Below are 24,258 nucleotides of genomic sequence, written 5' to 3' on the forward strand. Positions count from 1 at the left end.
CACCTTCCAATTTCTTGAACGAATGAGGCAAGGGGTCTTACAGTCACAACCTTGTCCTTCACTACACAACCCTTATTCATTCCCAAAGCATGGTCTATGCTATCCACTGAACAAGGCAGGAGCCCTGTGGGAAAAAATTGTATGTGAACATGTGTGTCAAAGTGGGAATTTTCTGTAACATCTTTATGAATCCTAAGCATGTGTCAGTTTCCCTCTATGTGTTGCATTGCTACTAAGTGGGTGCAAAATGGTTAATGCTGCTCCCAAAACAATGCGGGAGACAAGAAGTGTGTGCATGTGTGTCACATGGCAGTCTGGGTGGAATGACTGTCATTAATGAACTGATTGAAACTGACCCAAATGAAGAGAGGATCCAGCAAGACAGCTCTGTCCCCAGCTACTGAATAATCAACACCTAACAGCAGTCCTTGGGGAGAGCGGTCCCTGGGGGCCTTAGAGCAGCATGCTACTGTGGGCAGTCAGCCCCCACCACTTGAGCAGGGCCCCCCCCTACCCCCCAGAGCACCGGGGCCCTAGGAGCAGAGATTTAGTCATCATGGGTATTTATAGTAAAAGTCATGGACAGGTCATGGGCCGTGAATTTTTGTTTATTGCCCGTGACCTATTCATGACTTTTACTAAAAATACCCATGACTAAGTCTTAACCTTACTTATAATAAAATAATATGTAAACATGTAACATTTTTGTATTCTAGGTTAAACAATACAGGAGAAAGCCAATGCAAGTTAAGACTCCTCGTGCCTTGCCAACTATGGAAGCTCATCAAGTGATTAAAGCCAATGCTCTGTTCTTGCTGTCCCTGAGCAGTGCTGCTGAGCCCAGTATTTTGTGCTATCATCCTGCAAAACCATTCCAGTCTCAGCTTCCCAGTGTTAAAGAAGGAATTTCTGAGGACTTTCCCATTAAAATGCCATGCCTCTATCTGCAAACTTTAGCAAGGTAATGAAAGCTACTCATGAGTTCATAAATCCATTTATGCATAATGTTTGAATAAAAATAAAATGTGTATTTTATGTACTAAACTAAAATGTATATATAAAAGCGTGCTGCTCTCTGGAAGCATTCTCATGCTTCTTTATTATCTTGCCCCCTGACTTTCTCTCCATCTTCCATGGTTTTGTCACGTCTGTTTAGATTGCAGTTGCTCCAGGGATCAGAGCTACTGAATTTGGGAGGTGCCCTAACACGCTTTTGGATGCTTGATGAATAATTCTTAAAACTTAAATTTCAGTGATTTAAGAACTTGGTAGCAGAACTCCTGAGCCTAGTATACATAGTCCCCTCCTACAATCTCCTCTCAATTCAGAGCATTTAAGCATGTGCCCCTTTGTATTTCCCAGTATATTTCAATTTGGTATATAATATTCATGAGTCCTAAAATGATTCAGGATGAAGGGGGAAATTTGGTTCTACAATAAGTAACATCATCTTGAGAAGCCCTGCTGTTTGCGAAACATTAGCAAATGATAAACACATCCAGATAGGCTATTCTTTAGCTCACTACTTCAGCATCATATTAGCATTTACATTGCTTCAGTTCCTAAAGGCCACAACCAGGTTAGGCTCAAATGCAGTAGGTGTACAAGTGACAGTAATTGCTAGCTAATTGGACTGGAAAGGGTCGGTTGGTTGGTTTTGAAAACTGTCTTTTGGTTCTGGGTTTGTACAATGCCCAGCACAATGGGGTTCCGGTCCAATAGGATTCTTGAGCACTATGATAATACAAATCATCATCATCATCAGTTTAAATATCTGCTTTAATGCAGGCATCATCATGAAAACTTTGTTAGCTATCAGGATGACAACCTCTTCCAAGATGAGATGAGATATCTGCGTTCAACTTCAGTACCTGCACCATACATATCAGTCACTCCTGATGCATGTCCTAATGTCTTTGAGGAACCAGAGAGTAACATGAAATCTATGCCACCAAGGTATGCCAGTGTACTTCTTGATAACTGTTAGCTAACATACTAGCACAGCACTGAAGTGAACACAAGGGTAATGGGAATTGTTGCTGCAATAGGTAGCCAAAATACCAAGTCAGCTCAGCCCTTGAATTCTAGCCATAACTTGTATATATGTTTGGCTTATAGGCTACCTGAAATTGTATTTGTTTACAGAAAGACAACAGTCTCTCATATATTTTCAAACACGAGCTCCAATTCTGTTCAAAACTTTAAACTAATTTATATTATTTGATTTAACACAGAATTGCCACAAGTCTGAACTTTGATACTGAAGCAAACAAAATGGAAACAAAATCTGGGATATTTCATATATCAGGAGGACATAATCAGCCACAACATTTTTATATATTTATTTCTCTGTCATGGAGCTTGACATATAAAAACAAATTTGAATGCCAACATTTAACCATGACCACCTTCTGGAAAGAGAACGAGGTGTCTGGTCAACTGATCTCAAATCTCTGCTCTAACAGGGATCCTCAGGATCACCTTGGTGTAGCCACCTTGCCCCTTTTAAGACTTGGGGCAATGGGGCTCTCCCACACCCTTTAGGAAGAGTGGGAAGTGGGATCTCTTCTGTAGACCATAAGAAGTTCACACAAAGTAGGAGGGAGTGAAACATTCCAGTGGATTGGCAACAGCAGATCAGAACTGGTTGGGAAACGTTATTTCCCCCACTAAACAAACTTCTAAATTTCATGTAGGAGGCCCATGGAGTTTATAAATCTGTCTACATCATACGTTTGTTTATCTGAAACTCAGTCATCTGAATACTTTGGATGCCTCTTCTTCCCCCTCCCCCCATGAGATATTTGGATTGTCAGGGTTTACCTTGCTACATCACAATTATATATTTTAAGAAATACAAGATACACATATTAGCAATGTTTATGTTGAAAGAATTTGCAAGAATTTCTTGGTCCATACTATATGAACAACTATATGAGTTCATATAGTTATTACTATTATGTTGCATAAGGTAAATTTTCATTGGTAGTATTGCCATTATCCAAATGTATGCTGCTTTCTCGTCTGCTTCATTTCCAGTCTTTAAAGCTTAGGTTTTTAATGGTAATACTGTAGTTCTGAATTTTGTCTGAGTTATGTCATCACTGAAACTTTAAAAAGTGTTTTTATGACCTCACTGATCTCTTTTCTTTGCAGTTTGGAGACCAGTCCAATAACAGATTCAGACCTGGCAAAGCGCACAGTTTTTCAAAGATCATACTCAGTTGTTGCATCAGAATATGACAAACAGCACTCGATTTTACCTGCACGGGTTAAGGCCATTCCCAGAAGAAGAGTCAACAGTGGCGACGCAGGTAAAAATAGACCTCTTAAAGCAGAAAAAGTATTTACACTTTTCTAAAATGTCTATTTTTAGTTTTAGAAAAAGTAAATGGAGTTTAAGGATAGATCATAGGATTACAGTTTCTTAGTGAAAGACTGTAGGAAAAAAAGTACCATTTGATATAAATATATGTAATTAATAGAGCTGGGCAGACTTTTTTCAGTGAATAGTTTATTCAAGTCCCTTTTCCACATCAGGCAAAGGGGGGGATTGAACCTGGGTCTCCCACTTCCCTGGTGAGTACCCTAACTGCTGGGCTAAAGAAACCTCCTCCTTCTCAGTCTCTGGTCACTTTGTGAATCTAGTCCTCCTTTGCTTTTGTCAAATGCCCCAAAATGAAACGTTTTGGTTTGACCCAGTTCAAAACTTTTTCGATTCACTGAAAAGCTTTCAAAATGTTGTTTTCGTTTCAATCTGAAATTAAACAATTTTTGATATTTTGGAATTGACCGTGAACCAAAAATTCCATTATTCACCCAGTTCCAAATACTAATAGCTTGTCAAATATTAACCACATGTAAGTTATGAGAAATATGCAGAGCGTTAAGAGTGGCTCAGGAATTAATTCAGGTCTGAAATGAATTCCTGGGAGTTCTCTGCTCGGTTTTAAAATTCAGGAAGAATTCTTGCAGATTTTTAGTGTCTGCTTACCCTGAAGTGAAGCACAATTTTTTTCACTTCAAGGATTGTATTATACACCTCTACCTCGATATAACGCTGTCCTTGGGAGCCAAAAAAATCTTACCGCGTTATAGGTGAAACTGTGTTATATTGAACTTGCTTTGATCCACCGGAGTGCGCAGCCCCGCCCCCCCGGAGCACTGCTTTACCGTGTTATATCGGGTGGCGTTATATTGAGGTAGCAGTGTATTGTTCTACAAGGAAAAAATAGAACATCCTTACTAAAGTTGCTATTTTATAAATACTAGCAAACTAGCTGCAGTAAAAACAATTACACAACGAATCTAATATGTATATATTTTTATACTTTAAATAGAAGTGGGATCATCTCTCCTGAGACATCCATCTCCTGAACTTTCTCGGTTAATCTCCGCCCACAGCTCTCTTTCTAAAGGAGAGAGAAATTTCCAGTGGCCAGTTCTGGCATTTGTAATCCAGCACCATGATCTGGAAGGACTTGAAATAGCAATGAAACAAGCCTTACGGAAATCTGCTTGCCGAGTCTTTGCTATGGAGGTATTAATGCATTAATGGATCTAACTGTAATAAAAATGACACATCAGTTACTTGTCCTAATTCCAGAGAAGTTTTGAAACAAATTTTTATATTAAATTAAATACTAATACAAAAAAGATAATGTCTTTTACTAATAGTCTTTTACTAAAGATAAAAGTCTTTTACTAATCCCAAATTGAGACTTCCAGCAAGTTTTTAAACAAGTCTAAGTAGCCATAACAATGTCTGCAAAATCAGAAATATAAAAATAGAAATGTTAACTGTAAATGTGCTAGTTTGGATGGTCAGCAGTGTGTCTCTAATCTTTAAATGTATCTAAGGGACTTAGTTTTTTCAAGCTTTGTTTTAAAGTACTGTGCTGTAACAGAGTCCACATGATCAGTTAGGGGGTGACAGGCTAGAGCACTGTAGAGTTACCCCCCAGCTTGCTGCACATTGTCTTGTGTACAAGCCGTCAGTGTGGTGTATTCCCTATAATATATTTACATAATTGTAAGAAATAGTTTATAGTTTAATAAAAGGGCTTGTGCAGCAGTGTTTTTGATAACTTTTCAAAATACTGGTGCCTCTCCTTCTGTGAAATGTTTAAAATGAATCTTTTTGTTGAACTCTACATGCATACCTCCAACTTTCCTAACCTAAACTATAACTTTGTATCTACATTTGTTTTAGGCTTTTAATTGGCTTCTCTGTAATGTCATTCAAACAACTTCTCTTCATGATATTTTATGGCATTTTGTGGCTTCACTGACTCCTGCCCCTATGGAACCGGAGGAAGATGAGGATGAGGAGAACAAAGCGAATAAAGAAAATGCAGAGCAAGTATGTGAGATTTTAGCATGCTACTCATAAAGTATCTTACAGAAATTGTGGGTATGACTGTACAGCTAGTTTACACATTCAGAAAATATTTTTAAAAGTGAAAACAAACGTTAATCTTGTATTTGTGTAGCTTTTAGTGAAAAACAAAATCTTAACTATGGAATGGGAAATTTTAGTTCACTTTTTTCAAGAACATATCTATACAGTATTTGTTTTTGTTGATCACCCTTACATTTAATTCACATTTCATGACTGCTGAATTAATGATGTTCTGCTGATCCATTGCAATTTGTTTTAGTACATTATTTTTGCTCTTAAACTGTTTAAAACATTCTCTATAATAGAAAATGCTGTTTTTTTGACAAGTACAGTAACTGAAAACTATGCTTAGATTGCATACCCGAAAACTGAGGGAAGTTTTCTCTAAGAAACGCTATTATTCTTAGGGCTTGTGTAAATCACAGGTTATGCTGGCATAATTTATGTTGAACAGTTATGTTTTTCTCCTATAGAGGCAACTATTCTTTTTGTTATAATGAAGTAGTCTTGCAAAACTCTCCTCACCCACTTGACTGGGATGAGTAATTTTCTGGCAGGCGAGTAATTGGCAACCGTTTTTCAACTTTGTAGCTAAGTGTGTTCCAGGGCTTTTTGCAAAGCTTGATGATGAAATTATTTTAAATTAAGCTAATGTATGTGGCCTTGACTTGTTTTTGAATTATATTTCTTCTCTTTAATGGTGTGATCATGTGATGAAAAACCCTATTGTAATATATACTCTTAAAGTAACAGATTTCAGGTAGTGTAATGATCAGTGCAGATAGCCTCTACCGATAAATGGTACTGTATCTCTATCTTACTGTTAAGTTGTAGTCTTGTATATTATGTTTTTGTATCTAATCTGGGAGTAAGAGGAAGTGTGGACCCTGGGGGGCAACTCTTAGAGGCTTAGAGATGCCTCTACCAGGCCTACAGAGTGACAGAGAAAAACTGCTCCCTGTGATGGCTTGGAATAAAGTTGTGGTGAAGCCAGGTCATCATGCATTAATGCCCATAAAGATAAAGGACTTCTGCAGTGAACCTGAAGGAGGGTGTGAAGCTACAAATATCCAGTCAGGATTGCTGTTTAGCAGATCCCTGTTTTGAGCTGGAGCAAAGGGTGAGTTCTGAGTAAGAGCAGTTAATGTCACTGACCAGGAAGTGCAGCTAGTGAAAAATCAGACCATGGAGACAGTATACAATGTAGCCGATATCTAAAAACCTTTCATGGGGCACAGATTAAAAGATGTAAAAGAGCTAAGTGTTGACTTGAGAGATGCTGCCAGAGAAGGTGACAAAAAAGTGATTAGAACAGCTGCTCTTATGGTATGCTAGTGTGTTCTCCAAGAATAATGAAGATCTTGAGAGATGTGATCAGGTACTGCCTCAGATTGTTCTTAAGTGAGGGAGCGTTCCTGTGAGGCACTCCCATATCCGATTCCCCTGGTATATTAGATAGCAGTGGAAGAGTTTTAGAATCCTTTCCTCTTCTACCAGATGCTCCTCCCATGTTTTCAGTTCACATGTATTGACTTGAAAGGCTCACTACCAGAAACACCAGTATTTGCTGGTAGTGTCTGACAACCTCTCAAAGTATGTGGTGGCACAACTACTGAAGCATAAAGGGTTGACCTCCATTGATGAAACATGTAGTATTGCAGATCAGACCACCACGCTGTATCTGTAGTGATCGAGGAAGAAGTTTGAACCCTGGTTGTCGCATAAGGTTTGCTGACAACTCCAGAAAACCAATGTGAGGCCCAATATCACCTACTCTGTGGGTGCTGTAGAAATGGAGACAGTAAACCACACCACTGGTTCCATGCTTAGCATCTGTCAGTGAAGACCAACAAGGCTGGAATACAAAAAGATCTTTACATATAATGCTGGCCAGCACTCAACTATCCATTACTCTCCTGATAAGATTATTTTTGGACTCTGCAAACTCATCCTTCCCTGTGACTTGATGTTCAGGCAGCAAGAATCAACTAGCAAGGTCCCCCTGCATCTACATAGGTGGGTGACATGGCAGAGTTGTATATGAGTGACCTAGGGACGGCATTCCAGAAGATGGAGAAACAGATGAGCCGGAAGCGAGCATGCCAGGCTCAAACGCCAGGAAATAGGGGAATTATGTGCTCAACCAGGAAGGGGAAAAGGTGTGGCTATGCAACTGGAAAAAGCAACCTGGAAAAAATCCCAAACTGGCTCCCCAAATCCTATGGCTGATGTGATAGTGACAAAAATGCTACCTTCACAGAGAGATGTAGTAGCTGGCACGATGCCAAGGGCTCAAACAGTGACTTCGTAAGTGTTGCTAAAACAAGGTTCACAGTTTTATCAGACTGGTACAGGTTTTGCCAGAAGGGAAGATTCTAGTCAGACCCTTCAGTAAGTGGGCAGAGACTGGGTAGGAAAATACAGAGTAGTGAAACATGCTGATGGCTGCCAGGTGTATCCTGAGGAAGTTAACAGACCGCTCTGAGGATTGTAAGGATAAGTGGGAGTTCAGCATATCCGAAATCTTTCCCTATAAGGGAAAAATTCCTTGTTGGTTACACTCAAATTAACATCTTTTCCACTTTGCTTTGTAACATTTCCTGGTAGAGTCCTTTCTATTACTGCTCAGGAGGGCCTGGACAACAGCCGGACAGGCTTTTTCTAACTCCATCCAAATTCTGGACCTCACAGAGGTGAAAAGTTTCATCTGCCACCTAAAGTTCAGAATGGTGACCCTATGGTTTCCTGGTCCTCTTCCAGGGGGGTTTGAAGTGACTCTGCCACCCTCTTAAGCAAGTCCTGGAAGGCCTCAGAACACAAACTAGGAGTGATATAACTAGTATCTCTAGCAGCAAGGGGAAAGAGATTCTACTTGAGGTACTTCCTTGTCTCCATGGCTGACAAACCCACTACGGTTTTTCACAAGGAAAAGGTGTCCATAAAACTATATCTGATGTTTTGTCCCTAATGTGGTATCAGACTTTCCACATCAATCAGGATATCTGTTTACCTGTGCTCTAACCTAAACCTCACTCTAGCAGAGAGGAAGTGATGTGGCATTCACTGAACATGTGTAGGACTCTTGCCTTTTACCTGCATAGGACAAAATCATTTAGAAAGTCACCTAGATTTTTTTCATCATCATTCATTTGGCAGAACGTATGAAAGGAGAGGTCATTTTCTCCCAGAGACTGTCTAAATGGTTTTCAGGTACACCCTACTCTGCTATGAGATGAACAATGTCTTGCTTGAGGACAGTCTGAGAGCATACTTGACTAGAGCTCAGGCAGTACTGATTATCTACGTTAGAGACGTTGCTGACATCTGCAAAGGAGCAACTTGGAGTTCTATATACACCTTTACTACACACTGTGCACTGGTGCAAACAGCTGCTTCTGATGCTTCTCTAGGCAGGCCAGTTCTGTAATCTGTTGTGTCTTAGGACTTCAGGCACCACCACCTCAGTAGAGACCCTGCTTGTGAATCACCTGAAGTGCACTACATATAGGGACGATCACTCGAAGATGAATGGTCACCCACCTTGTAGTTACTTGAGTTCTTTGAGATGTTGTCCCTATGTGTAGTGCACTACCCACCCTCCTTGCCCACTGCCTGGTTTCCCCCTACTGGGAATTGGCCATAGTGAAGGAACTAAGAAGGCAGCAGTTTGGCAGCCCCCTGTATCCCTTGGTTTGGAGCATGAGGAGAGTGGGGGCATACGCTCAAACCAGAAGGATGCTGATAGGATAAATCTCCTGTCCTGAGTGCATGTACACCCTAAAGTACGCTATACGTAGGGACAACACATCTTGAAGAACTCAAGTTGCCAAAAGGGGAGTAACCCATCCTTATCCTTGCTGATACAAGCACTGAGGATGCTCAGCAACCATCCCGTAGAGAGGCAGAGGAGGATTTGGAGGGACGGGTGTCTAATAATGGAGGAGGAATTGCCAGGTTGTTGTTGGGACCTCGCCATACTGCAGTCTTCAACAGACAGTCCACAAAGGATAGGCCTAATTTAGAGCACATGAAGCCTGCAGTCGCTGATAATCTAGATTAAAATATGAGTGTTGTCTCCATGACTGAATATAGGACTCCAGTGGGCAGACCAACACAGAAACCTGCATGATTGTCAGACTACCTGGCTTCCTAGAAGTTATTGTTTTAAGTTCTTATTTATCTAGGGGAGAATTGTAATGATTAATACAGTAGATGGTACTGTATCTTTATCTTAGTGTTTGTTGTGGTCTTGTATATTGTTTAGGGCTGTCAAGCGATTAAAAATATTTATTGTGATTGCGCAATTAAAAAATTAACTGATTTAACTGCACTGTTAAACAATAATAGAATAACATTTATTTAAATATTTTTGGATCTTTTCTACATTTTCAAATACATTAATTTCAGTTACAACACACAATACAAAATGTACAGTGCTCACTTTATATTTATTTTTATTACAAATATTTGCACTGTAAAAAAGCAAAAGAAATAGTATTTTTCAATTCTCCCATTACAAGTACTGTAATACAATCTCTTTATCATGAAAGTTGAACTTACAGATGAAGAGTTATGTACAAAAAATAACTGCATTCAAAAATAAAACAATGTAAAACTTTAGAGCCCTATAAATCCACTCAGTCCTACTTATTGTTCAGCCAATCACTCAGACAGACAAGTTTGTGTATATTTGCAGGCGATAATGCTGCCTGCTTCTTGTTTACAGTGTCACCTGAAAGTGAGAACAGGTGTTTACATGGCACTGTCGTAGCCGGCGTCACAAGATATTTATGTGCCAGATGTGCTAAAGATTCAATGTCCCTTCATGCTTCAACCACCATTCCAGAGGACATGCGTCCGTGCTGATGATGGATTCTGCTTGATAACGATCCAAAGCAGTGTGGACCAACACATGTTCATTTTCATTATCTGAGTCAGATGCCACCAGCAGAAGATTGATTTTCTTTTTTGGTGGTTCGGTCTGTATTTCTGCATCAGAGTTTTGCTCTTTTAAGACTTCTGAAAGTATGCTCCACACCTCGTCCCTCTCAGATTTTGGAAGGCACTTCCAATTCATAAACCTTGGGGCAAGTGCTGTATCTATCCTTAGAAATCTTACATTGGTACTTTCTTTGCATTTTGTCAAATCTGCAGTGAAAAGTGTTTTGAAAATGAACAACATATGCTGGCACATCATCATATACATGAAATACATGACAGAATGTGGGTAAAACAGAGCAGGGGACATACAGTTCTCCCCCCAAGGAGTTCAGTCACAAATTTAATTAACACATTATTTTTTTAATGAGAGTTATCAGCATGAAAGCATGTCCTCTGGAATGGTGGCCAAAGCATGAAGGGGCATTCGAATGTTTAGCATATCTGGCACATAAATATCTTGCAATGCTGACTACAAAAGTGCCATGCAAACGCCTGTTCTCACTTTCAGGTGACATTGTAAATAAGAAGCGGGCGGCAGCATTATCTCCCGTAAATGTAAACAAATTTGTTTGTCTTAGCGGTTGGCTTAACAAGAAGTAGGACTGAGTGGACTTGTAGGCTCTAAAGTTTTACATTGTTTCGTTTTTGAGTGCAGTTGTGTAACAAAAACATAAGAACATAACATAAGAACCAGAAGTCACTCAATGAAATTAATAAGTTGCAGGTTTAAAACAAACATAAGGAAGTACTCTTCACCAAATGCACAGTCAACCTGTGGAACTCATTGCTGGGGGATGTTATGAAGGCCGAAAGGATAATGTGTTGAAGGGATTGTAAAGAGGTACAAGAGGCAGGGGTAGTTTGGAAGACAGGGATGGAAGAAACACGGGTGTAGACTCCAGCTGGTTTGTGCTACACTGATGAGAAGAAGAAGAAGAAGGAAAAAAAAAAAAAAGCAGCTGTAAACACAGCTTAATAGGCCAGTGGGCTGCTGCTTTTTTACTGCTCCAGAGTGGCATAGAACAGCTGGTACATACTGATGAATTGGGCCATAACCTGTTTAATTTTTCAAAAAAAAAATTAAGGTTAATATTTCATATTTTAAAATAATTAGAGATATCACGTGGTAACATTCTCTTTTCAGTTTCTTGTTCAGTGTTCATGTATGAAATTTTTGATTTAAAAAAAGCCTAGAAATTTCCAGACAAAAACTACATTAAATTGGTATGAAGGTTAAGAATGTTTCAGTAATTTTAGGATAAAATACATTTTAAGAATGTTGTAATTATCTCAAAATCAAGGGTTTTTTTTAATAAACCTAGGAAATTCAGAGTTAAGTTTTAAAAAAGAAATGAAGGTATAGCATTGCAGATTTAGGGCACCCAAACAACCTTAACTCTGCTTGGTAGGGACACTGGGGGGATGGAAAGAAAAAATCTAATGGGACTTTAAAATATCAGTTTAAACTAATGGGGGACCACAAACTCTAAAGTGCTTAATCATATGATTATTGCATGGTGTCAATCCTAATTGTGCATTTCTGTATTTTAACCTCTTTAGATTTCTTTTAATGTTAACTTTACCTCTGTCTTTCCGGCAGTTTATAACAGTTCATTTGGGGATAATTCCAACATCCCTGGGATATATTTTATTCTAAATTATTTATATGAACTCTTAACCTGAACTCAGTTTTAACATTGTTTGTCTAAATATATATATTTATTTTATGAAAGCCTCTTATTAACAGAACCGGTGTAACATATTTCCTTTGAATCTTAGGAGAAAGATACAAGAGTATGTGAACATCCACTGTCAGATATAGTGATTGCTGGTGAAGCAGCTCATCCATTGCCCCACACTTTCCATCGTTTGCTTCAGACCATCTCTGATCTTATGATGTCTCTCCCCAGTGGTAGTTCATTGCAACAAATGGCCCTAAGGTAGGTACAAAATAGGGGAAAACTATGACAGGCCCAAGACATCCAAGCATTGTAAACTAACTCCTTAGAAGATTTTGCAATGTATTTTAGAAGTCTGAAGTGCCTGGATATGCTATTTTAAAATGGAGAAAAAAGATATTTCTTTAACCCTTGCATAAACAAAGGGTTTGTAGAGAAAAATGTATTTGATATTAAATTTTGTACCATATCCATTACTTTTATTGTAAAAATAATTACATTACTGTGTACTTTAATGTACATGCATAAGCCACATATAGCTTAAATACGTTTTGTTTGAAAAATCTGTCATTTAGCTATTCCACAAAATTTTCTGTATCCTTCATTTTGCTATTATAGCTACTATAAAGGAATATATGGAATAATTATTATTGAACTCAACTCTCGTGTGACCAGGGCCGCCCAGAGGGGGGGGCAAGTGGGGCAATTTGCCCCGGGCCCCACAGGGTCCCCCACGAGAGTTTTTCGGGGCCCTTGGAGCGGGGTCCTTCACTCGCTCCGGGGGCCCCGGAAAACTCTTGCGGGGCCCGGGCCCCCGGAGCTTCTTCCGCTCCGGGTCTTCGGCAGCAATTCGGCGGCAGGGGGTCCTTCCGGTCTGGGACCCGCCGCCCAAGTGCCCCGAAGACCCGCGGTGGGGGGTCCTTCCGCCCCCGGGACCCGCTGCTGAAGTCCCCAGGCCCCCTGAATCCTCTGGGTGGCCCTGCGTGTGACTATAACAAATATTCCTGCTTTAGACTTTTTGCAGCGCTAACGAATATTTCTTCTTGCCTTCTTCAAAATGATGCACAATGTTTCTGATCCAGATGTTTCCTTTCAAAATGTTTATATAAGCTTAAATTTTAAAAATTATGCAGTAATTAAAATAATGTAAATACTAATGGTGCTTGCAAAAGTGCACTGATATTGAAAAAACCTTTTAATGAACTTATTTTTAATGTGTTTTCAGATGTTGGAGCCTCAAATTCAAACAGTCTGACCACCAGTTCCTGCATCAGAGCAATGTCTTTCACCATATTAACAACATTTTGTCCAAATCTGATGATGGAGATAGTGAGGAGAGCTTTAGTATCAGTATACAGTCTGGCTTTGAAGCCATGAGTCAGGCAAGTTTTATATCAGTAAATATCACAAGTTGTAGATCAAAATGAATTAGTAGATAACCTCCAGCACTATAATCAAGCTATTTCAGTTTTCTAGTTTTTAGCAATCATACTTTATTACATGCAATTTTTATTAATAAATTTGTAGTTTATTTAAATATTTTATGTCAGTAACGAATATCTATCACGATCAGGGCCTTTGTAGATGGTATTCAGATTGTTATATTTAGATTTAAAGATTCAAATATTACCCCTCAACCTGAACCTTATTCAAATCGGTATTTTTGAGTAGTGACCATCCCTACTTTCTGTTACTGGTTGCTAGGGTCAGGAGTGGGAGGGCCTTTTATGTTTGAATTTAAATTAATTCAAAAATTCCTTTTAAATCTCATGTTCTTTTTCTATCTCCACTTCTTCCTCACATTTCTTCTTTCTCCTTTTGTTCTTTTGAAGGCACACATTGCTGCTTTTTAATAAGCATCTACAAAGAAAAGTACAGTAAAGAGAGGATATGGGAATTGAGTAGGAGAAAATAAGCTGAGCATTGTTTCCAATTCTTAATACACTTTTTAGCAACTGAAACTGTTTTCCATCATATTTCCTCTGGTGGCTGGAGCTCAATAAACCAGGAGCTTTGATCATGTAACTTACTCGTTGTGCACAGGTTTCTTCTTTTAATTTAGAGAGTGTATTCATCTTAATAAGTATTCCTTTAAAAAGTGTGTTAGACATTTTTTTACTTGGGCTTCATTTCTGAGGTTTTAAATCATCTTTTTGTTACAGGAATTGTGTATAGTAATTTGCCTAAAAGACCTAACCAGCATTGTTGACATCAAAACTTCAAGCCGACCTGCCATGATTGGCAGTTTGACAGATGGATCCACAGAAACCTTCTGGGAGTCAGGAGATGAAGATAAAAATAAAACTAAGAACATCACAATTAATTGTGTAAAAGGAATCAATGCTCGCTATGTGTCTGTTCATGTAGACAACTCCCGAGATCTTGGGGTGAGAGAAAAATTGTCTGTCTTTATTAAAAGTGCATAGCCAGGGCCTTGTGTATTATTCAGTCACAGATTTTATTACAGAGTCTCCTCCTTCCCACCACTTTTGCCATCCTGTTTGGTTCAGAATTTTACTCCAGAATCTAAATCTCATTTTGAGAAATTAAGTTTCTAACTCTTTTGTTTATGAAGAAAAGCTTCCAAACATAAACGGAATATAAAGTGATTCAGTAAGCCTCATTCTCAGTGGGTTGTTAACTTTGAAACCTAATTATTAGAATTTAACTATCCACATTATTAACTGTTTTCCTGCTGATCGTTTTTTGCAAAAACATCCACTTGGAGAGTTTGTTCCGACAATCCCAAATGGCATCCTTTGCCTCCCCAAATACCAGAAGATCATGACGGTCTCCTGGCCTATTGCCACAATTTCTACTTTTTCTCCTGAAAACTGACACATTATTTGTAACACACAGAATGTTTAAATGTAGGGGCTGTGTAAAATACATTGAACTTAATATAAAATTAAATGACACAAGGAATACTACTCTGATTTAATTAATTTAAAATCTCAACTTTTTAATACATCTCTACCCCGATATAATGCTGTCCTCAGGAGCCAAAAAATCTTACTGCGTTAAAGGTGAAACCACGTTATATGGAACTTGCTTTGATCCGCCGGAGTGCGCAACCCCACCTCCCCGGAGCGCTGCTTTACCGCGTTATATCCAAATTCATGTTATATCGGGTCGCGTTATATCGGGGTAGAGGTATATATCTGAAGCTGCTACGGTAGCTCTGGTATGGTGTATGGAGTACCCCAGAATCCAGCAGCATTGCCCTGGAGTACACAGGGTGTTTGCATGTAGTATGTAACATAGTGCTAGATCTGTAAGTCTGCAGTGTTTCGTATATGTCCTCATTTCAAGTGCACATAGTGATGCAAACAGAACAGTTTGCAGATTTAATTGGAACGTTTCCGTAATTTTTCATTGTCCTAAGTTTTCAATATAAAATCACTTTCATGTTTTTTATTTATACACTTTCTTGTTTCTACTTTTGTATGTAATGAAAACTTTAGATTGCCGTAGACATACAGATATCTTGTGTTTTAAGAAATTAAATGTGCAACTCCATTAATTCTGTGGGCTGGTCCACACTAAGCCCCCAGTTCGAACTAAGATACGCAACTTCAGTTCGAACTTAAAGGTACTTACCGCGGGTCCACACGCGGCAGGCAGGCTCCCCCGTCGACTCCGCCTACTCCTCTCGCGGAGCAGGATTACCGGCGTCGACGGCGAGCACTTCCGGGATCGATTGCTTGCCGCCGAACCAGCGGGTAAGTATAGACGTACCCTGTGTCTCTAAAAAGGCACTCGGTAATGTTAATATGGAAGAAATTACCATAATGGTACTCACTTTCAGAATTAATTGTGGAGGTTTTTATTTGTCTTTTTGATTTTGCTTGTCTTTCGCAGAATAAAGTGACTTCAATTACTTTCTTGACTGGTAAGGCAGTAGAAGATCTTTGCAGAATAAAGCAGGTAACTAATTACAAATATTGCTGCATGTAAAAATAACGTCTTGTTAATGATAAAAATAATAATCCTTTGTATGTATACCACACAGCCCACCTGAGGAAGTAGTTTACACGTGTTACCATAAATCTCAAAATGCTTTACAATATTTAACAAATTAAGCCTCATAACACCCTGGGAAGTTAATACTATTACTGTTTTACATACGGGGAAATTGAACCATAGTGAGATTTCATGGCTTGTCAGAGTCACATAGGAAGTCTGTTGCGAGCCAGCGTGTTTTAAACTTCATACCATAAGACCATCCTTTCTTGTTAAGATATTGTCATCACTTTTGACCAATGCCCTTTCCATAGAAAGCCTTGTGTTTAGACATTGTGCAGACGTGGGTTTTTTTAAATTTGCACAATCTGCTCCTCTATTAATCTATGGTGATTTTGCAACAGCTGTCAGGACCATGAATCTTGATTACTGCAATTCCCTCCTATGGAAACAAACTCCTAGCAGGAATTCTCTGTCGCTTGTAGTTTCTTCAGAATACCACAATGTGTTTCCACACTGTTTTTGAGCAGTCATGATCATATTATGTCTGCCTTATATTCTTTACTGTAGCTTCCAAGAAAAAAAGGTAAATTGGCATTGTTACTTTAATATTACTAGTTGTTTAAGCACTGGCTACATGGGTAAGCAACTTCTTTTTGAGTCTTGAACTAAGTGGAAGATCAGACACCTATCTTTTTAAGGCTCCTACTTTTTGTTTTTTTAGCTAATGGGCAATAGTGTCCTTGATGTGCTGTGTGCCAGGATGTGGTACTCACTCTTTATTGGCATCACTGTTAGTTCATCCCTCCCATTTGTAAACAACATCTAAAACCCTTTCTTGCTAAATGTGTTTTTAGTATGACCGTTATTGGCCATAATGAATCATAGAACCACAGAAATGTAGGGCTGAAAGGAACCTTGAGAAGTAATCAAGTCCAGCTTCCCTGTATTTGAGGGAAGACCCAGTAAACCTAGACCATCCCTGACAGGTATTTGTACAACTTGTACTTAAAAACCTATATTGATGGGGATTCCACAGCCTCCCTGGAAGTCTATTCCAGAGCTTAACTACCCTTGTAGTTAGGTTTTCCTTATATCTAACCTAAATCTCCGTTGCTGCAGATTAAGCCCATTACTTCTTGTCCTTTCTTTGGGGTCCCCTCTCAGTCTTTTTCTCAAAACTAAACATGCCCAGTTTTTTAGCATTTCATCACAGGTTAGATTTTCTAACCCTTTTATTATTTTTGTTGCTCTCTGGACTCTCTCCAGTTTGTCCACATCTTTCCTAAAGTGTGGCACCCAGAGTTGGACACTGTATTCCAGCTGAGGTCTCATCAGTGCTGAGTAAAGTGGGACAGTTACCTCACCTATAGTGGTCACAGCTCACTCGACTAGAGCCCAGGCAACAGCGCACTCGACTGGAGCACAGGCAAAAAAAGTTGCTTTCTTGAGACGTGCCCCCATTTAGAACATGTGTTGGGCAGTTACCTGGTCCTCAATACTGTACATACACTTTCCCAGCACTACTCTATTGTGGAGACATCCAAATCAGATGCTAATTTTTACAGGGACGTGCAACAATCACTATGTAGATAGACTCCTAGCACTTACCTCCTACAATGTAGATCACTGCTTGATAGACATAGTGAATACATATATGGATAAGCACTCAGAAGAAGAAACAGTTATTCACTGTATGCATCTCAAAGAACTATAATTACTGTCAGGTTAGTTTCTTTTTGTGGGATGACTTATCCGAACAGTATAATAATTATTGTTTTTCATTAACTTTTTTCTCTAGAAAACATTGAATCTTGTTTTAAATTGAATCTAAATACTGTTTTCTATGATTTTAAAAAACAAAACAAAACACTTGAGATGAAATCTTGGCTCCATTAAAGTAAATGGGAGATTAGCCACTGACTTCAATAGGGTCAGGATTTCAACCTGTGTTTCTATATTTTTTTTGGTCTGACACAGAATTTGAAAAATGAAGTGCTTTTAACCATGTTTTATATTTTAGACAACTACTTTTCTTACAGGAGGTGAAAGAACTTTATTTACATCAAAGTGATTTACACATTTATAAATTGCTGCTGAGAGCATGAAATAGACTCTGTGGTGCAATTGGATAACCAACAAAAATGACTTTTTACTGATTTTTTTAAACTGGGCTTTAAAAGTGAGAAGAAAATGAATAGTTACATGTCTTTTTTTATTTATAATTTGAGACTTTGAAATCTTAACCTGTGAAGATTGATAGTTTTATAATAAAAAAGATTTGTAATCTTGTTATTCAGAACAGACATTTGTGTGTCACGTAAGCTATAATTGGTTTCTACAGTGTGTGCTGGATAATTTGTACCAATAACTCACCAGGAGTAGGTGACTCAGTTAGCCTGATACTGTGTTTCAAATTCACATCTTCATATTCCTGTTCATCAGGTTGATTTGGATTCAAGACACATTGGCTGGGTAACAAGTGAACTTCCTGGTGGAGATAATCACATCATCAAAATTGAATTGAAGGGCCCAGAGAACACGCTAAGAGTTCGCCAAGTGAAAGTATTGGGATGGAAAGATGGTGAAAGCATTAAAATTGCAGGCCAGATCTCAGCAAGTGTAGCTCAGCAAAGAAACTGTGAAGCTGAGACACTGCGAGTATTCCGCCTTATTACATCCCAGGTAGGACATTGCAACTATCTCATATGGTGAAACACTGGAGAACATGAAAGCTGCTGAGATTTAATTACTTACTCCTTTTAAAAAGAAGGCTATTGTCTTTTTTCTGTGTGTGTGGGTGGTGATAGAGTGGTAGTTAGCTATGATAGAAAAGAACTTGAAGAATTACTACTTCATACAGTGATTAAACATGTTGATGAAGTAAATTTCCTTCTGGAGCTTTTCCATTGTACTGATTTACAGTTGATTTGTTTCTTTTGCCTTTCTTTGATTTAACCAGTCCACTGTCCTGCAGAACCTCATTTCTTTACACTACCAACAGCATACTACTTTATATCCCGTGTTTTTCCCCATTCCTTCCTTTTGTCCACACCTGCTACGTCATTAGTACCCTCCATTTAAAAAGTATGCTGTATCTCTTTCTTGTTTGTCTTGTCATTTTAGACTGTAAACTTTTCAGGGGAGAGATTGTCTTTATTTGTGTTTGTACAGTACATAGCATAAAGATCCTGATCAGGGCCTTTTGGTGCTAATGGAATATAAATAATATAAATTCAGACATTTTGAATCACTATCGTGTGTGTTGGTGATAGATATCACAGAAATTGGAGAGCAAGCTAGACATTTTAAATGTAGAATGACAGGCTTTTTAAAACAGTGACATATTTTAATCAAATGTTGTTAGCGGCTGAAATTTCTCTGATGCTGACTGCCAGTGCAGACTCCTCTCTTTACTATATTGTTGCCAGCAATCAGAAAATCTGATACATGGCACACAAAACTAAGCAATGTTAATCTGTTTTAAACTACAAAGAATGACGGTATAACCCTCCTTATTTTGTCAGCTCGAGAAGTTTTATGTCCATATGAGCCTAGTTTTGAACTTTTGTTTAACCTTTGTTGTAACTTCTCATAGGTATTTGGAAAACTCATCTCCGGAGATGCTGAGCCAACCCCAGAACAAGAAGAAAAAACACTGCTGTCTTCCCCGGAAGGAGAAGAAAAAGTACACAATGTATTATTTATGTTCTACAATTATTATTTTACTGAAATAAGTTGTCCCAGATGTTTTTCAGTCTATTTTGATCCTCTTACTCCAGGTATTCTTCACATCCCAGCAATATTATACTGCTGCCATTGCCTATTTTAAAAAAACCATAATTAGATGGATTTTTGTGTAATTAATATTTTTGATGAATATATCATAATTGGGGCTATAGGTTTCATTAAAGAGTCATAGTAATAATGGTACAGATCGGTGATACTCAGACAGGCTCAGGAGCCGCAAGTGGCTCTTTAATGTGTCTCCTATGGCTCTTTGCAGCATATGATATTACGGATAAAAACGGTGTGATTTAATTATTAATCAATCAGGATGCTTTTACTATGTTATTAACCAGTTGTAGAATACTCTGTCAGTCATTTTGCTGTGAGAATAATATAATATACTATATATAGAGAGAGAGTGTGTAAATGAAATGAATTCACGCTACTGTGGTTCTTTTGGGTAATGTTGATTGCTAATTTGGCTCCTGAACCAGTGCGGTCTGAGTATCACTGGTACAAATCATACTAACAATTATGGAAGTCAGACACATATCACAGTAAGCAGAAGAATCAAGTCTCTGAATTTTTACTGTAACTACTCAAAGCTATTTACTTATTTATTGTAGGAGTTGCTGGCGCTCCCCCTAAAAGGGTTGCTGTTATACATTTTTTTCTGGTTTTATTTAAACACTAAATCACATTGGTTTGCAACAGGAATTTGGAATGGGGATCATTCTGGAGTTGAGGAAGTATTTGTTGCCCCATGAAAATAATTTGGCTAAGATCAGCTGTCAAAAATCACAATTTGCTGTCTGCATTGTGTACAATAGAGCTGTCTTGAGTCTTGCTTATAAAATTGCTCAACAGTCAATCCATACTACCTTTCCCAGTGTCTCACTTGAGAATGCTATACAAAGCTGAATCTCCTGATAGGACCCACCACATGACTGCTGCCTCCCCCTTCTCCTCAAACAAAATAGCCTTACGTTTATGAGCAGGTGTACTGGGCTGGGAATTTGGAGAAGTAAGAGTTTTAGATCCATTCCCTTCTATGAACTGGTGTTAATAATTTTGTGCCCTAATTATTGAACGAGGTCTCATGCTCCATTGAGAGTCTATACACGCTGGGAATAGAACAGAGGAATGAAATTCTCACCTTACTGAATTCAACACAAAAATTTCATTGGCTACAGGGTAAGAATTTCTCCCCTGCTCTCCAATATGGCATACCCAAGAGTCACTGGATTCCCTGCTCACTGCTGCGGCACCTCCTTGTGGGTCATTTGGGGATTAGTTCTCAATCAGTCTAATGCCCCCTCCTTCACTTGCTCACCGTGTGATCTCTCTCTCTTCCTCTTCATGACTCATGGTGATCCCCCTTCATGGTTTGACCCTCTGTCTAGGTCATTATAGCTCTTCCTTTCTGGGGTATCAAAGTCCTAATGGACAAACTGTCTCAGGCAGTCATCTTGTCTACTGTCCTCACTGTGCCACTTTCCCCAGGGCTGGTAGGGGAATCTGGACCCTATGTTTAGCACACATGGTCTTCACAATCCCAGACACTGTTGCTGTTTCCCTAGGCTCCGTCCTACCTTGCTTCTGTAGCTCTGCCCCCACTCTGGGTTATCAGTGGAGCTTCCTCTGTTCACTATGGCTGTTTCACCCCTCTCAGGTTCTTGCAAGAGTCTGTATTCCAAGGATCTCAGAGCTTACTTCCTGCAGAACTCCCCCCTTGTTGCCATCCCCCCTCCTCTCTAGGGAGTGCCTGCAAGGTCTTTCCTACAGCCCCCTCTTATCACCAACTTCCTCTTTCTGTGCCTGTCCCAGCTCCTCACGCAGCTGGGCTTCATCAGTAATAAGGCCTTATCAGCCCTGGCTCTACTTTAGGTGCAGCCTATCAAAGGGTTAATTGGCTCTTTTCCCCCTACTTAGGCCTTGGGTGGGGTAGACACTCCATCACACCAAGTCTCATCCACTGTGCCACACAGTCTCTCAGAATGATTAAGAAAAATCTGTTAAGATTCTGCCAAATTCTGTGCTTTCTTAAAAAAGACTCAGAGGGGTAGCTGTGTTAGTCTGGATCTGTAAAAAGCAACAGAGAGTCCTGTGGCACCTTTAAGACTAACAGATGTATTGGAGCATAAGCTTTCGTGGGTGAATGCCCACTTCGTTGGATGCATGCATCCAACGAAGTGGGCATTCACCCACGAAAGCTTATGCTCCAATACATCTGTTAGTCTTAAAGGTGCCACAGGACTCTCTGTTGCTTTTTAAAAAAGACTACTCCATGCACGTGTAACCATCTGTTGCAGGGTACTATGCATCCTCTTCCTAATGGTTGGTGTGCAGATGGTAACGGCTTATTCATGCTGCCAGATGTTATAGTTAGTCCTTTTGCTGAAGTGGTAGAGTTTTGTGATGAAGTGTAGAAGGTCCAGGGTTCAAACACTGCTGAAGATAAATGACAGGAGGTATATTACAGTTGCATATGAGAGAATTTGGTTCTGTCTTTATTTCTTTTTGAAAAAGTCTAGGAAATTCCAAAGAGAAAAATGCCAGAGTTAAGGTCACCTGTACAACCATAATTTTGTCCCCTTGTGCATATGCATTATTACATAGTCTTTAATTGCATGATCACTTGTTATTTATTCTACAAGACCCCTGCTCACTCATCCATCCTTCCATTGTCACAATAAAATCTGTTTAAAATGGAAATGATTTTAAAAATCATGAAAATTGTGGAATTATGTATTATTGATCATGGCAAACTTAAATCCTATTAGAATTTAAAACTAATAGAAAATGATGGGCTCATGTGACTGGTAATAATAGCATTTGGAATCTTTCATTACCATATTGCTGGTTCAAAGCTGTCCCAGGTCCTAGTAACTTACAAGTATAGTTTTCATTGGATGCTTCTTAAGTGGCCCAGGCCCACTTGAAAAGATTTTCTCTTAGTCCAGTGAGCAAGTTATTTTTTATGACTGCTTAAAGTAGTTCACCCAGAACGGGGTTAAGACCCAGTGGCAATGCAGTTAAGGCCCAGTGACAAGGCAGGACTTCTGTTTCCAGTGTTGTCAGTTCATCACATTTTACAAGTGCTAAATTAACTGCAGATGATTTATGGTAGATCCTGAAAAGTACATTGCCTGATTTTTGTTCCCTTTGTCATAACAAGTTACATATTATAAATCAGAGATCGGCAACCTTTGGCACGCGGCACGCCTGGGTAAGCACCCTGGTGGGCCGGGCCGGTTTGTTTAACTGCTGCGTCCACAGGTTCGGCCGATTGCGGCTCCCACTGGCCGCGGTTTGCCGCTCCAGGCCAATGGGGGCTGTGGGAAGCGACAGCCAGCACATCCCTCGGCCCACGCCACTTCCCGCAGCCCCCATTGGCCTGGGATGGCGAACCGCGGCCAGTGGGAGCCGCAATCAGCTGAACCTGCGGACGCAGTAGGTAAACAAACCGGCCCGGACTGCCAGGGTGTTTACCCTGGCGGGCCGCATGCCAAAGGTTGCCGATGCGTGTTATAAATCATGGAATTTTTTTTTATTTTTATTGTTGAGTTTCTCCTTCTGGAGACATTTAATTTAAAATACATTAAAGACTGTAAAATTGGCCCATGTTACATTAGTTTCTAAAGACTTGATCATTGGTGATCAGTATTAAGTTGAATTCATAAGGGTGGGTCTTAGAACACTGAATTTCATTTGTCTGAGCTTGCTGGAGAGGTATCTGTACTCTGACCTTTTATATTTTACATACATAACAGGAAGGAAATAAGCACAGCCGACCTGTGTCAGTTTTCCTAATTGCTTTATCTTGGCTACATAACATTTTGCTACACATCTGTATGTTACAAAAATCTGCTCACTTTTAGCATACAATAGATTGGCATTCCACATTCATTGGTGCGACAGTTCAGAAATACTTTAGAAAGTCTTAATCTAATGTTATTGTTAGAGAGCTTATTCCTTCACTCTCCCACTTCCCCGGTCCTTCTCGCATGAACAGGGAGCAACAATACCCGAAGTCCAAAGGTGCAAACAATTCGATGTTTATAGGGGTGAACTTCCAGCAAGCTTTAATCCAAGTTCCTTTTTCCTTATTTTCGAATCCCAACTTACTTCCTGTTTGCCCCTAATTTATATAGTAATATTCTTAGCTATACCTTAACCAATCATTCTACTAAAATTTACCTAACCAATCCTAACATATTGTAATATGATTAGCTAACCAATTATATCCCACCACCTTAATTAGTTTACACCCAGCAAAATTAATTATACAGCAGACAGAAACAATCACAGAACCAGACAGAGACCATGCAAATAAACATACAAAACAATACAGAAGTGAGGATTTCACAACTACATCTATACAGACATAAGGGTTTCCCAACTGTGTCTATTGATAAGTGAGTTCTTAGCAGACAGAAAACTATCAAACTAAATTTCCTTTTACATCTTCCAGGCTCTTCCCTTTCTCTGGAGGTGATAGATTGGATCACCTTCCTAACAGCCCCAGATTGCCTTATTTCAATA

The 24,258-nt window shown here is 39.2% G+C and overlaps 1 protein-coding gene across 1 annotated transcript in view; it reads left to right on the forward strand.

Moving 5' to 3' along the window:
• The window catches only part of MYCBP2 (MYC binding protein 2), a 419,800-nt gene that overhangs the window by 359,644 nt on the left and 35,898 nt on the right, over positions 1–24,258 (forward strand). The window contains exons 61-71 of the mRNA XM_065413662.1: positions 717–961; positions 1,789–1,956; positions 3,157–3,314; positions 4,341–4,540; positions 5,213–5,362; positions 12,122–12,282; positions 13,247–13,403; positions 14,184–14,408; positions 15,883–15,948; positions 18,430–18,669; positions 19,583–19,681. Coding sequence (XP_065269734.1) covers positions 717–961; positions 1,789–1,956; positions 3,157–3,314; positions 4,341–4,540; positions 5,213–5,362; positions 12,122–12,282; positions 13,247–13,403; positions 14,184–14,408; positions 15,883–15,948; positions 18,430–18,669; positions 19,583–19,681 — 1,869 coding nt within the window. The remainder of the gene's footprint in view (positions 1–716; positions 962–1,788; positions 1,957–3,156; positions 3,315–4,340; positions 4,541–5,212; positions 5,363–12,121; positions 12,283–13,246; positions 13,404–14,183; positions 14,409–15,882; positions 15,949–18,429; positions 18,670–19,582; positions 19,682–24,258) is intronic.

Source organism: Emys orbicularis, chromosome 1, assembly GCF_028017835.1.
Source record: "Emys orbicularis isolate rEmyOrb1 chromosome 1, rEmyOrb1.hap1, whole genome shotgun sequence".
NCBI classification, from domain to species: domain Eukaryota; kingdom Metazoa; phylum Chordata; order Testudines; family Emydidae; genus Emys; species Emys orbicularis.